Here is a 15,657-nt window from a genome sequence, read left to right as displayed (position 1 = left end):
AAGGATGAAAATCTCAGAAGTCAAGAGTTTTAACTACATTAAGTTTGGCATAATACTTAAATAGAATTGTTCAGAAAAGTCATTAGTGTGTTTGGATAATGTAGGTAAATTTCCTTTGTTTCCTTAACATCAATTCAGAAGACATTTAGTGAATAACTAATATGTGTTAAAGCACATTCACACTTGAAGGAGGTTGGGAGGGAGAGCCAAGAAATGAATGATGAAAGAGAAAGGAGACAAAGAAAGAGTCACATAGGAAAACAAGCAGGAAAAATAAAGTCTGAGAGAGGAGAGACTATCCAAGAGATAGAGCAACAATGTATGCAGAAAGAATGAGGATGAGGAATAAAAGAAATACTACCAAAATGAAGGGAGAGACTATAGGCATGAAAACCAGGAAAGAAATTAATTCAGTAGTCCAGATAGTCCAAGTGAAAAATAATAAGGGTTTAAACTAGGTAACAGTAGTATGAATAAAAAGAAGAGAATGGATGAGGGGGACGTTGGACCTTTCTTCTGTTTCTGTTATTCAGAATGTTTTCAAGGTAAATATTCTGTTTGTTCATTTTTTTTTCAGAAATGTCTTAAATCTCTCTTTTTTGCTAAAAGTTCATCCTTCTTTTGAGGATGATTAGTCAGGGTCTGATGTATATATCATTTCCAGCTTACAGCATGTTATTTTGTCTTTCAAAATATACTATTTCATTTGCTTCTTCAGTTTTTAATGGGTACAGAACAATTGTATGTTATTTGAATTTTGTTTCATTTTTATTTAGTTTTTCTTCTTGCTACTTGAGGAATTTATTGTCATTGGAATTGCTAAATTTAACTAATAGGTATCTAGGAATTTGAAGTGTAAGGGTTTTGTTATTGTTATTGAGATAATTCTGTGGCTAGTTCTTTAAAATTTTATTTTATTTCTCCATAATTTCATGTAAAATAGTTTCCAGAATTTTAAAAGAATTTTGAGTCTTGAATTCTCTCTTCCCTCCTTCCCCCCCCCCTTTCCGCAACAGAAATGATAAGCAATCTGGTAGATTTTAAATGTGTGATTATTTAAATATTTCCCCTATTCATCCTTTTGTGAAAGGAAACTCAAACAAAAAAGAAAAAGTGAAAAAAGTTTTCTTCAGTCTGGATTCAGATTCTATCAGTTCCTTTTCTGGAAGCAGATGGCATTTTTTTAAAATCATGAGACCTTTGGGATTGTTTTGGATCATGTGGATGTTTTGGATAGTTGTATTGCTGAGAATAACTAAGTTATTCACAGTTATTCATCATACAGTGTTCCTGTCACTATGTACAATGTTCTCCCAGTTCTGTTTATTTACCTCTGCTTCAGTTCATATAAGTCTTTCCAGAATTTTCTGAACTTCTGCTCATCATTTCTTGAAGCACAATTGTATTCCATTACAATCATATACTATAACTTATTCAGCTAATTTGGGCATAGGTCCAAATTGCTCTCCATAATGGTTGAATCTATTCACAACTCCCCCAATAGTGCATTAGTGTTCCAATAAGTCATTTCACATTTTCTTCTATTTTTAAAAATTCTTTTGACTTTATTTGACTATTTCTTGATGTCTCATGAAGTCATTAGTTTTCACCTGCCCAATTCTAATTTTTAAGGCATGATTTTCTTGGATGAGCTTTTGTAACTCCTTTTCCATTTGGCCAATTCTACTTTTTAAAGAGTTTTTTTTTCCTAGTGAATTTTTGTATCACTTTTTCCATAAGGTCAATTCTGCCTTTTAAAAAGTTCTTCTCTTCATTGTATTTTTGTGATTCTTTTGCCAATTGGCCTATTCTGGTTTTTAAGATATTAATTTCTTCAATATTTTTTGTGTCTCCTTTACCAAGTGATTGTCCTATGTCACTTTGATTTCTTTTCCAAATCTTCTACTGCTCTTATTTGATTTTTGAAATCCTTTTTCAGCTCCTCCATTAATTCTTTTTAGGCCTGAGATCAATTCACATTTTTCTTGGAGGATTTTGAGTAACAGCATTGACTTTGTTGTCTTCTTCTGAGTTTGCATTTTAGTCTTCCCTGTCACCAAAATAATTTTATATTGTTTTTTTTTGTTGTTTGCTCATTTTCCAGCCTTTTTCTTTTCTTTTAACTTAAACAAATGTTAAAGTTGAGCTCTGTAACTATGGTAAAGGGGTCACTGTTCCAAGCTTCATGTTCTTTGTACAACTGCCTTCAGAGCTAACTCTAAGGATCTATAAGCTTTCAGTTCTTCTGAGGTAGTATGATGTGTGGATAGATGTGTATAATATTCTCCCAGTTTGGGCTGTGGCCTGTGAATAATCACAAGCACTCTTTTCTGCCTTGGACCTATCACCAGGGTCCCCTGCTTCCTATGGCCACAAGTACCAGTGTGTGCTAGTGCTCTTCCTGACCCTGAGACCATGACCCAGGACTATAATCTGTATCTGGGTATGAGCTATGTGACAAGATTCTTCCACTCAGAGGCAGTAATGGGACTTCTGTAATCTCCTTCTGAGCAGTTTTCCAACCCCCCCCCCTATTGTCTGTGACTGAGAGTTCCAGAGGCTTTTGCTGCTGATTCAGCCACTCCCAAGGCTATTGCCACAGTGGAGCCTGTGTTGGCAAACTCTTTGGTTCTCCACATCCACCCTGGTACAATAGATCTTTTGTGCCACCTTCCAAGTTATTTTGGCTAAAAAATTAGTTCACCCTGTCTTTTTGTGGGTTATGCTGCTCCAGAATTCATTTTGAGGCAATGTATCATAGTTTCTAGTCTGGGTTACTGGGTAATGCCATTTATAAAAATATGGCTCATAGGAGAAGAAAATTTGAAAGATAATAAATTCAGTTTCAAAATGTTTGATATAAGAAGATGGAAGGAGGATATTTGGATAAAAATAACCAGAAACCTTTGAAAATGAGATCTGTAGCAAGTGGGGATAGGGGATAAGTTAGGTATAGACTTAAACATTTAGAATCATCTTCATAAAAAAGTGCTCTAAATCTCTAATAATTAGAGAAATGCAAATCAAAACAACTCTGAGGTACCACCTCAAACCTAGCAGATTGGCTAAAATGACATCAAAGGAAAGTAATAAATGCTGGAGGGGATGTGGCAAAATTAGGGCATTAATGCATTGCTGGTGGAGTTGTGAATTGATCCAACCATTCTTGACGGCAATTTGGAACTATGCCCAAAGAGTGCTAAAAGACTTCCTGCCCTTTGATCCTGTCATACCGTTGCTGGGTTTATATCCCAAAGAGATCATAAGGAAAAAGACTTGTACAAAAATATTTTTTGCTGCACTCTTTGTGGTGACAAAAAACTGGAAAACAAGGGGATGCCCGTCAATTGGGGAATGGCTAAACAAATTGCGGTATATGCTGGTGATGCAATACTATTGTGCTAAAAGGAATAATGAATTGGAGGAATTCCAAGCGAGTTGGAATGACCTCCAGGAATTGATGCAGAGTGAAAGGAGCAGAACCAGGAGAACATTGTACACAGCAATGGATTCACTGTGGCACAATCGAACATAATGGACTTCTTTACTAGCAACAATGCAATGATCCAGAACAACTATGAAGGACCTATGAGAAAGAACACTACCCACATTCAGAGTTAGAACTATGGGAGTAGAAACACAGAAGAAAAACAACTGCCTGATCACATGAGAGGATGAGGATATAATTAGGGATATTGACTCAAAATGAGCACCCTAGCGCAAATATCAATAATATGGAAATAGGTCTTGATTAATGACACATGTAAAACCCAGTGGAATTGTGCATCAGCTATGGGAGGGAGTGGAAGGAGGGGAGGGATAGAACATGAATCCTATAACCATGGAAAAGTGTTCTAAATTAATTAATTAAAATTTTAAAAAAAGAATCTTCATACAAGTGAAAAATGAATCTGTGACAGTACATGAGTAGCTAAGACTACAAAGTCAAAGGAGAGAGTGGAGGAGTAGAATAAATATCTGCATTTAAGGAGCTATAAGAACTAACCAAGGAGACAAAATTATGAGAATTGGGAGGAATATTAGAAGGATGTAATGCCACAGAAACTAAAAGAAGAGAAGCTTTAAAAAAAAAAGAGGTCAAGAGTTTCAAATTTTGAAGACAAGTTTAAAAAATAGTGAGGACCAAAGATTTGGTTATTGGGTATTCATTGATGATCTTTTAGAAAACTGTTTAAATAGACTAGGGTGGGGAGGAGGGAGATGTCAGATTTCAGGTGGCTAAAAACAAAATAAAAACTGAAAAAATTAAGGCAATGAAGGTAGTCTACTCTTTCAAAAAGATTGTGGTCAAAGCAAAGAGAGGGACAGAATGATGTAGTAAGATCAAGCAAATATTTATTTTAGATGAGCAGAGATTTTTAAAAATAGACCAAAGGGCTTGCAAGGAGCAATGGAGAACAAGGGATTGAAGTTGAAAAAAGAAGGGGATAATTGGTGAAACTAATTCTTGGAGGAGGCAGAAAGTAATGGAATCAAGGATACAAATACAAATAGAGGGATTAGCCTCCTAAAGTAAGGATACTTCTTTGAAAGAGACAAGGAAGAAAAGTCATCATTGTCAGATAGATGGCCTGAGTTTCATTAAAGCAGGACGTTTATCAGTAGCCTAATGGCAGGCTCATGCCTGGATAGTAAGTAAATGCTCAGTGACATACTGAAAGCCGATTTCTCCTCATAGTCGCAGTGAAATGGACTGTAAATGTAGAAGAATTAAAATATGAAAATTCAGAAATACAGCTGGGGACACAGCTGAAATAGCAGTTACTCTCTACTGGAAGTAGTTAGCCAGAGACAATAATAGAAGTCATCATTGATACTTCTAAAGTTATACTATGTTCTGGTCATCTCTCTCAGTCTTGTTGAAGGGGATCATTAGAGGGCAGAAGACTGAAATGTCATAGAGAACTGTTATCTGGGCAATGTCCTGTCTTTAGTTTCTAAGATCCCTAATTCAAGGATGACTGTCTGTCAGTGAATAGCTAGAAAGTGAGAAAATTTTCTGAGTAGTCAGATTGCTAGGAGAGATTTTTGTTGTTGTTGAAAACCTATCTCAATATATTTAATCTTTTATCTAAGAGTATGGTTCATGTGGTCATATCCATAAAGGAGAATTAGTCTTAGAGTTGGATGGAAATAATGAAGAGAGCTGAAAGAGTTGGAGAAGAATCTCTGCAGGAAATTTAAGAAGCAATTCCATTTTCAAAGCTGTCTTCTTTGAAGGGTCTTCTCTAGTCTTCCCACCCCATCTCTATCTACATCTCCCAAACAGAAAAAGTCTATGCCTCTTCTAAGCACTCACTGAATTTATTACCCTTCTTTTGGCTCCGATGTCCCATTCTAACTGGTTATTATTTAAAGTACAGTATAGAGAGATGAGAGGGACCTTAGAAATCATCTAACCCAACCCTCTCATTTTACAAATGAAGAAACAGACCCAGAGAGAGCTAATATTGGTCTAATATTGGCCCATGTTCACACAGCAATTAAGGGGCAAAGTCAGAATTCAAACATGCATGCATCTTATTTATCCTACTAGTGATCCTACAAGTATCCTACTTGTAAGCTTTATAAAATTCTGGGGCTGGATCTTATTCCTACTTATATTAGTCAGAGCCTCTTGTATATTGTAGACACTCAATAAATACTTGCTGAACAAATGAGATGACTAAAACCATGAGAGAGCAGAAGCCCAGTGAACTTTGGTGGTATGAATTTGTGGTGGAACCCAACAGTATAGTTTTATGTCTACTTTTCAACAATTCTTATAACCCAGGAACAAGAACAGGAAAAAATTAAGCAATAAGAGTTTGGAGAGACAAGGAGGGTGGGAGTTAGGGAGAAGGGAGCGTGGAAAGAGGCAGATTCAAGTGCTCAAGTTCCACATAAAAACAATGATAAATAGATAGACAGACAGACAGACAGACAGACAGACAGACAGACAGACAGACAGACAGATAGATAGATAGATAGATAGATAGATAGATAGATAGATAGATAGATAGATAGATAAAGACATGGCAAGTTGATCATGTGTTCTAGTTGATCTAATTGACTCGTCAAAATGTCTATGTTTCTTTCCCAACTTCAGCACTAATTGTATCTCTCCTTTTCATGGTCCTAATGTAATGATATTTAAAATTCACTTACTGCATATTTTTTGCAGCTGCAGCTCTTCGGGTAGCCATTGGCACTATACTGAGACAATCCCTTAAATGTTCAAGACGTTGCAAACGTTCTATCACTTGGGCAATACTTGAAGATACTGTTTTGTCTGGCAGAGGAATTTCCCAGTCTGAAGCATTTTGTTCTTTAACTAACTAAAATAATAAGATTTGAATCAAATACTTTAAGGTTACCAACATATTTCCATTAACTATAACAAAAGTATTCTTGGAATACTGTTCTTACCTGTAAAGATAGATAAATGTTAAAGTAATACTTTATAAACTTGCTAGCAAATGTACAATAAGAGCTCCTACTAAGTTTAGAACTAGGATTGTTATTAGACAAACATTTTAAAAAGGAAAATGATAATAAGATTGTATTTCATATATATAATTATAATTATTGTATATTTGTCCATTTGGAAAACTGTGTCAGAATCATATACTACTTCTAATATGAAAAAAATAAAAGATTACATAAGAAAACTGAATTTCAATCTTTAGTCTCCTTTTTAGATCAAAATTTTTCTAATAATATTTGCATAATTAATATAATAGGAATAATTAAATGAATATTAAATAATTGATAAGTGGTAATAAATTTGCTTGCCCCAAATTCTTTTTGATTGTTTTACTCTGTCTGTCTGCAGTTGGATTTTATATATATATATATATATATATATATATATATGTATATATACACACACACATACATGCACACACCATTGAGGGTAATCAAACATCTTGGGTCATGCCAAAGCAACTCTCATCCATTTGATATTCACTCACTGAAAACAGCTAATAGGGGGGCCCTAAAGGGCAGACCCATTGAGCATGGTTGGAGAACTCCAGCCCTGATTTGTTGATCATCATTTGCCTGATAGCCTAAGATATAACCTAAACTTTGATGTTTTTCGGGAAAAAGAAGGAGAAAGCTACTCAATTCTCCTAGTAGTCATGTATTTTCTATTACATAGCTAGAAATGAAGGAAAAAGTAGATGAAATTAAATCAGTGACAGTTTGGTGCTGAATACTACATGCACAGCAATATGTTAGATATTATAAGGGATACAAAGATATAGAGACATAAAGAAGCCTTCTGCCCCCAGAGCAGCAAAAACACATGACAAACAAATGAAAAATTAATCATACAAGAAGTATAAGTTTAAATTTTTGAGTTTCAAGTTTGAAATGCTATCAAAACTTCTTGTTAAAATTGCCATGTAAAAAAATCCACATATTCCCCAGCAGCTATTTAAAAGGGTACCAGAAATAATAGCAATCAAAAAGATAAAAGAGGAACAGCAGCAGGGTCTTCCATCAAACCAGGAGTAGTAACCAAGTATTGCCTTCTTACCTCATTCAAGAATGGGGTGATGGGGAGGGGTAGGCCTGGACTAAAGTCCCAATCCTAAAGCTGAGGTTGGAGGTACAGGCAAACACAAGCAAATACCAAACAGGATGAGAAATACTATGGATTATAGAAGCCTAAGAGAGTAATCCCGCAGCAAGGACAATAAGACTCAGAGAAAGGAATGACTTGGCCAGAAGAATTCCAAGAAATGATTGAAAGAAATGAAGAGATTAAAAAATGAAATTTGAACTAAAAAAAAAGGAAGAATAAATAGATTAAAACAAAAAGTAGAAAACCTCACTCAAATAGTGGATTCACTAAAAGCAGAACACAGTAAATAAAATACAGATTCTATAAGACAATAAGAAATATTTGACTAAAGTAAAAAAAAAAGGTTTTAAACAGAAGACCATTTAAGGTATCTATTATCAAAAACAACTGACCTGGAAAACAGGTCAAAGAAAAGGAGAACAACTTTACAATTTACATTGCTTATTACATATTTAAAAGGAAAAGCAAGATGTTCATAAAAGAGATTCTTGGGTTCATATGTGAACCTATTTTTCTGTTCTAATATATATGTGGAAAGACTAATTTTATATGGAATTTGTTAAATTCAGAATAAAAGCAAAAAAAAATTTTTTAAATAAAGAAAAAGCCATCCTTTCACTCTCTTCTAAATCCTATGCAATTTGGCTTCTGATCCCATCATTCAGGTGAAACTGCTCTGAACCACAATGACCAATAATTTCTTTATCACATGGCCTTTCTCAGTCCTTACCCATCCTGACTTATCTAGGGCATTTGCCTTGGTGGTTGCCTGCTCCTGCTGAATACTCTCTGCTTTCTGCCTTGTTTTTGCCAAGATACAGCTCTCTCTGGGTTCTCCTCTGACATGAATGAAACTATAGTCAATGCAGATTAAGAAGAACAAGCCCAGAAGTTGATAGGAAAAAAAGAAAACACAGACTGTGTCTACCTGTTCATTCTTGGGCTTCTTGACTGGACCTTCATCCAAGTTATCCCCATTAATTGTAGATGCTTCCTAAGACTCTGTCCTTGACCCTCTTCTCTTCTAGCCCTTTGTTCACTCACTTGATGATCTCATCAGCTTCCATTGATTAAAAGATCATCTCTAAATATACAATTCACATATATATATATATATATAGTTTCTCTTCATTAACAGATGCCTATTGGACATTTTGAACAGAATATCCCATAGGTATCTCAAATTCAAGATGTCCAAAACAGAGCTTATTATCTTCCCTTCTCTCACTCCAAACCTCTCCCTCCCTTTATGATTTTCCCTATTGTTGTTGAGGGTATCCTCCCAGTGACCAAGGTTTACATGTTCAGTATCCTCCAGAGCTCTTTACTCTCATTCAACTCACGACCAGTTGCCAATCTTGTCATTTCTACTTTCACAGAATCTCTCACACATGTTCCTTTCTACCTCGTGGAGTTGGACACTCATTCTCAAAAGTATCAACAGCCTATTAAGAACATTTATATTGTCTACTTCAAATAGAACTGTTTGTTATTTCATCTTTAACTTCATGAAATACTCCAGTCTTTCCCTAATTGGACTACAAGTTCCCAGAAGAAAGCACTATACAAGATCCTATATGTTTTGTAATAATTTATTTTATCTGGTCCCACAGGAGCTGTGTGTGTGGCAGGAGAGGGGTGGTGGGAAAAGGAGGGGAGTAGGTGTGGAGGGAGAAAGGAAGGAACTTCTTTTTTTAATGTTTCCCAGTTTTTAAAAATTATTTTCCCTATAACATTTAACTATTTTTTTAAAAGCTTTTCATTAATGGGCTCTTCTATGGTTCATATGCAATCATGAATAACATTAAATTCCATTTTTACAAATAATTGAGAGGGAAGTATAGCAGAATATTATTCACATAGCTAATTAATATGCATATGTGAAAGGAGGAAAATTAATGTTAGTGAATGCCTCCAGAGTAGAAAAGCCACTCAAAGCAAAGTTGAAAAAAATGTTAATGTTCAATAGTAACATGTGACCAAAGAGCATTCAAGAAAAGTTAACTAATTTTAATAAATTTGGTTAAGGGCTTTCCACATATATAGATTTCTTTTTAGTGTTCAAAAGTTAGATCAAATATCATCTAAATCATTTGAAGTTATTATATTTACCTCTTCCACATGATAGACTTCTTCTTGAAACCACTTTAAGAGGAAAAAAGAATATTAATTACTAATATGTTAAAACTTTGGAAAGAAAATATTGAGAAGAATATGTTATAGCATCTTTGCCCATGCATCCAAGTAGGTATCCCAGAGAGATTATAGCTTCTCTGATTCTTAACCAAACCCCAAGCCACTCCAAGGGTTCAACGAGCATACAGATAGGTAACAGACTTGCAGGGGGCAGCAAATGGGGAAAAAATAAGGAGGAAAGTTTGATAATACTCTTTCTAGAAAAGAGCTTTACCAGAGACACAACATGGAAATCTTTAGCCCTTCTCCCTAACAAGAAGCAGCAACTCTTCTGGTGAAGACCCCAGTAATCAAGTCCCCTCTCACCTTGGGAGAATTATTCCATAGGTGAGTGACCTAATCCACACTATATCTCCATTTTGCCAGAAAACCAGGATCTACTCAACAAAAGCATCTTGCCATCTGTGCTTCTACACTAACCTTTTACCCCCACCTACCTTGCAACTCTCCATCTAGCACTAGACATAATAATCGAGTGAGCACTGTCACTACAACAGGCCAGGGCATGAAAACAGACTCCATTATGGTGTCACTCACAATCTCTGTGATTCTTCAGACCAAAACTTCTTTCTCTGCCTCCCACTGTCCCTGTATCTACTGAATCCCTCTATTATAACTTCCTTGATACCAAGGATAGTATCATGTTTTAATTTCTATTCCCAATGCCTGCCTACCACATGCCTGGCACATACACGATACTTAATCAATACTTGTTTATCCATTCATTGATTCATATATAATCTTATGCTGTAGCCTTACCTTTGTGGATTTTTAAAAATATAGTTTTATAAGTGTTTTATAAAAGCTTTATAAATGTCAGCAACAATTCTAGTAATTACCGTAAAAAGAGAATCCAATATCTGGAAAAAAAGCATAATAGATATGATTACAATATCAACTTTTAAAATGCAAAATATATGTCTATAAGCATTTCTCTTCCAGGCAAAAAGCTACCATATGACAATGAGTTTATATCTAACTTTCATAATAATAATTATAGTTGTTACAAAGTAATTTTTAAAAAATATTTATAAATATTATCTCATTTAATCCTCACAAGTCAGAAAAGGCAAGTGCTATTATTATCACTATTTTAGAAATGAGGAAACTGAGGCAGTCAGGGATTAAGTGACTTTCCCAGTATCACATAGCCAATAAGAGTCTGAGGCCACATTTGAACTCCAGGTTTCCATACTATAGATCCACTGCTCTATTCAATTCAAAGCTAGAATTCAGACTCAGTTTTTCTAGGCCCAAATCCAGCACTCTTTCTGTCATATTGTATTTATCCTCTCTAATCCATTCTTCACATAGCTGCAAAAATAATGTTCTAAATAATGAATGTGTTTAACCATATCACTTACCTACTCAAAATGTCTCCATAAGACAAAATACAAATTCCTCATTTTTGGCATTTATGTTCCTGTGTCATCTGGCTTTAACCTATATTTAATAGTCTCTACTCTGTACAAATTGATTTTTAAAAAACTTACTTTCTGTCTTAGTATCAGTTCTAAGACAGAAGAAGAACAAGGACTAGACAATTGCTGTTATATGACTTGCCCAAGGTCGCACAGCTAAGAAGGGCCAGAGGCCAAATTTGAACCCAGCTCCTCCCAGCTTCAGACCTGGGGCTCTATTCACTGTGCTCCCATAGAAACTGTTTCAATCCGTTTCTTCTTCAAGGCTCAGCTTGTGTACCTCCTTGTCCCGATTCCACCAGACAACCCTCATTTTCTACTCTGTGCCCTCCTTGTCTTCAAGCATGTGCTCTTCCCTTCCTCTACCTTTAGATTGGGAATCTCCTGAACTGGAGATCCTGAATCAGTCAGGTAGACAGTCAGTAATCATTTCTTAAATGCTTGCTGTGAGCCAGGGATGGTTTTGTGCCTTGGGATACAAAGGAAGGTAAGAAAGATTCTCTGTCTGGATAGATTTTAATGGAGAATAATGCAAATAACTGGGTAATATGAGATAGAGAGAGAATAGATGGAAAGTAATCTGAGGGGCATCAAGGTGGCTCAGTGGATTGAGAGATGGGAGATCCTGGGTTCAAATCTAAACTCATCCATTTCCTAGCTGTGTTATCCTGGGCAAGTCACGTAACCCCATTGCCTAGCCCTTACCACTCTTCTGCTTTGGAACCAATATACAGTATTGATTCTATGACAGAAGGGAAGGGTTAAAATGAAATAAAATCAAGTATTCTGAAAGAGGAAGCCATTAGCTTCCTACAAAAGGAAGGACTAGAGCTGAGACTTGAAAGAAGTTGGGGAAACTGAAAGGCAGAGGTGAGAGAATATTCCAGTATTCCAGAGATAGAAAAGCATGAAAACAGGAGAAGAAAAGCATGAGTGAGGAACCACAAGTGGGGCAGCATTGCTAGCTGAATGGGAGAGTTTCTATGGGTGGTGATGGTAGAAGCCTAGAGGAATGGGAAGAGACCATGTTATGAACAGTTTTAAATGATAAACAGAGAAGTTTAAATTTGATCCTAGAGGTACTGGCTAGCATTGAACTTCATGGAACAAGGCGATGACATGGTCAAAATTATGCTTAAGAAAGTCAACTGAGCAATTCAATGGAAGATGAATCATTGCATTCTAAAGTACACTAATGACAATTTAAAATATTTTCATTCTTTGCAATTTACAGATGATAAATACCTGTTGTTCTTCTTTAACTGCTTCTTCAAGCTGTTTCGCAAATGCTGAACATAATCGCAAGAATGAAGACATATCCTCTGCTTCTGTCTGAAAGAAAGTTAATAAAGAAATATGACTTTTATTTCAGACTCCATGTGTAGAGGCAGCTAGGTGGTAAAGGAAGCCCTAAATTCAAATCTGGCTCCAGATACTTCCTCGTTCTGTGACCACGAGCAAATCACTTAGCCCCTATTTGTATCAGCTTCATCATCTACAAAATGGGGATGATAATAGCATTCATCTCCTAGTGTTGTAAGGATGAAAGGAGATAGTATTTGTGAATTCCTTAGCACAATGCCTAACATAGAGTAGGCATTATAGAAATGTTAACTATTACTATTATTCACTCTATTTAGTCGCATTTAATTATATCATATTATATTTTTATAATATCATAAAAATAATGTCAAGGGTCTACTATTCTTTGGTTTTGGGAGAAAAAACATATATACAACCCTCTGTCACCACAAACGGTGGTGGGAGGGAGACTGAAAGAGGCTCTAGGCAACTCTTACTTCCCAAATCCCACAATTTATAAACTCCTACTCCTTCTTGCCTCATAGCTGTGATTCAGACTTATAGAGCTAAAAACCCCATTCACTGCGACCACTCCCTACTTTTGCATCCCTGTCTAGTTTAGACTTAGCTCTCCTCAGTCACTCTTCTCTTTTGGAAGGTCATAGAAGTAGTAAGTGGTAGAATCATAACTCATGAACTCAGATCCTTTGACTTTGGATTCAGTATTCCAAATTCAGTGGTGCATTACTATATATATATATATATATATATATATATATATATATATATATATATATATATATACACACATATGTATATATAGATAGATAGATATAGAGATAGAGATAGATACACATATACACATATACACACATGTGTATATATGCAACATATATATAATACATACATTATGTGTATGTGTATATGTCTCTATATAAAAATACACACCTAGATATTAACCATGCACACACATTTCCTACCTAGAAAATCAGCCCTGTGGTTACAGAAACCCTGATCTTCAAGACATCTCGTAACTTTGCTGTCACTAGGATATTTGCCAAGCTAGGAACAAAAAGTGCTGTTTGGGACAAATGGTTTCCGTTACCACAACCTAGAGAAGAATGAGGTTTGAGTCTTCTATACATGAAGCATCAAAATCCAGCATAAATACTACTGATTGAATGACCCCAATTACACAAGTGAATTTTAAAAGTTAGTCAGCGTTAAGCTTAAACAAATACATCTTCATTGTATGAGTGTTTCAGATACACAATAATGGGGCCAATAACATGAAAGCCTACCAGTTCCATCAATCAATAATCGATGATTTCCTCAAAATCCTACATAATGACATTTTTGTATTTCCAATATCCTCATATTACAAGAAATAGCATTAAAAGAGTGATATTAATGGTTTTTACAGTTTCAAACTGAGATAAGATCATTGCAAAAGTCAAGGGTGGAAACTTTAAAATATCTTTCAGGACATATCCTTATACTTCTTTTTGTTTTCATGGAGGAGCAGAATTTGGTCTATTTTTCTAGCCATGTCTTTTAATTGGGCTGTAAAAAAACCAAGCTACCAAGCTATTCCTATTCTTGGCTCGTACAATTTTCCTGATTGCCTCCCCAGATGACACCTGCTGAAGAAGGCTGGATTTCTCCTTGGATTTGCCATTAGCCATACCAGGATTTCTAGGTCCTAGAAAGTCAAGGTCATTCCTGAACTCACCAACTTAAACACCACTACCAATTTTACCCAAAACAGCAGATAACTTTTTTAATGCCTCTTTCAGCAAAGGTGATATCTTCTTCTGTTTCATCACAGTTCAAGAAGTTATCAGGAGAGCTGAGTCAAATCAGGAGAAATCAATACTTTCTAAGACTTGTTGGTGATGAATCCACATTGATAGTTTGCCACCTTTCCATTTCCTCTCTACTATTTCTTTAGAAGATATTTGTAATTCCCCAAAGAAAGTTTTTGCCAAAGAGATTCCTGCTTGCACAAACTTCAGTGAGTGAAATACAGTTCAATTGGGCTTTTCCCCCTTCCATATTGTTCTGATTGCTTGCTTTGGCTTTCAGAATCAGAGACTTTTTAAAATAAGAAATCTGTTTTTTGTCACATTGCTGGGATTATACCCACAGTAGCTTAACTTTATGACAAGAAAATAGCATGGGTACAAAAATATTCATAGCAGCATTATTTGTTAAAATAGAAATATAGAAAATATATGTAAAATAATTAGAAAAGGACTTAGGTAACCTGAGTAAACTAGTTATAAGGCCTATTTCTTGGGGTACATTTAGAATTTAGGAGAAGGCAACTGCTGACCACACATGACTGAGGAGTAGGATGTCAAAGAGTCCCCTAACTGTCTCCTGAAACCAAAGAGCTGAAAACACAGAGATTGTTTAAAAGCAAGGACTGAGCTCTGAGTCCCCTCTTTCCCTTTTCAGCTGTGAAGCATAGGAACTATTTCAAGATGGTCCCAAGAGTCAGGGGGTGTGAGTTGCTGTCTTGTTTCCCACCTAGTCTATTTATGTGTGGCTATGAATGTGTGGGTAAATCTATGACTTTTGTATCCAAATGCCTCTCCTATGGTGGATGTGTCCAGGACTAATAGCCACCCTTATATATAGCCACTCCCAAAGGTCTGACCCTTCTTGAAGGTCTACATGCCAGGTGGTTGCAGTATCCTCAGAGTATAATGGCTGATGGCATAAAAAGCATCTGAATGAAGAATGAAGAAGCAGACACAGGTGCAGAAAGACTGTCACCCAAAGTGAGCAGCAGCTACATGGGAGGTGACCCTTCGTGGTAGCAAGAAATGCCAGCTATGGGCTCAGGAAGGATCAGATCATGAAAGCACTCCCTCCAGAAGAAAGGAGCTGTAGGGAACTCTCCAAAGGGATAAAGATGTCTGGTACTAGAACTTTTAAGTTGTCCCTTTACCACCTGTGTGCCTTATATTCTAAGTAAGAGGTCATGTTTCTCATGCGCCTGCCTACAGTTGGGGAAGAATAAACTCCAGAATTTTAGAAGAGTGTTTTGTACCAATTGTTCTTACTCTGCCATCTTAGTAAATGCCTTTGCTAAAAGTTAATTAAGCCTCCTGGCTGATTGTTAATGGGAGACTTATGAGC

General features: G+C 35.9%; 1 protein-coding gene across 1 annotated transcript in view; it reads right to left on the bottom strand.

Moving 5' to 3' along the window:
• The window catches only part of CCDC7 (coiled-coil domain containing 7), a 305,131-nt gene that overhangs the window by 122,580 nt on the left and 166,894 nt on the right, over positions 1-15,657 (bottom strand). The window contains exons 3-6 of the mRNA XM_044678170.1: positions 12,454-12,540; positions 10,627-10,647; positions 9,704-9,736; positions 6,169-6,338 (exon numbers count right to left, since the gene is read on the bottom strand). Coding sequence (XP_044534105.1) covers positions 6,169-6,338; positions 9,704-9,736; positions 10,627-10,647; positions 12,454-12,540 — 311 coding nt within the window. The remainder of the gene's footprint in view (positions 1-6,168; positions 6,339-9,703; positions 9,737-10,626; positions 10,648-12,453; positions 12,541-15,657) is intronic.

This window comes from Gracilinanus agilis, chromosome 5 (assembly GCF_016433145.1).
Source record: "Gracilinanus agilis isolate LMUSP501 chromosome 5, AgileGrace, whole genome shotgun sequence".
In the NCBI taxonomy this organism is placed as follows: Eukaryota; Metazoa; Chordata; class Mammalia; order Didelphimorphia; family Didelphidae; genus Gracilinanus; species Gracilinanus agilis.
Note: the sequence above shows the minus strand (reverse complement) of the source record. Positions and strands in the feature narration are given on the sequence as shown.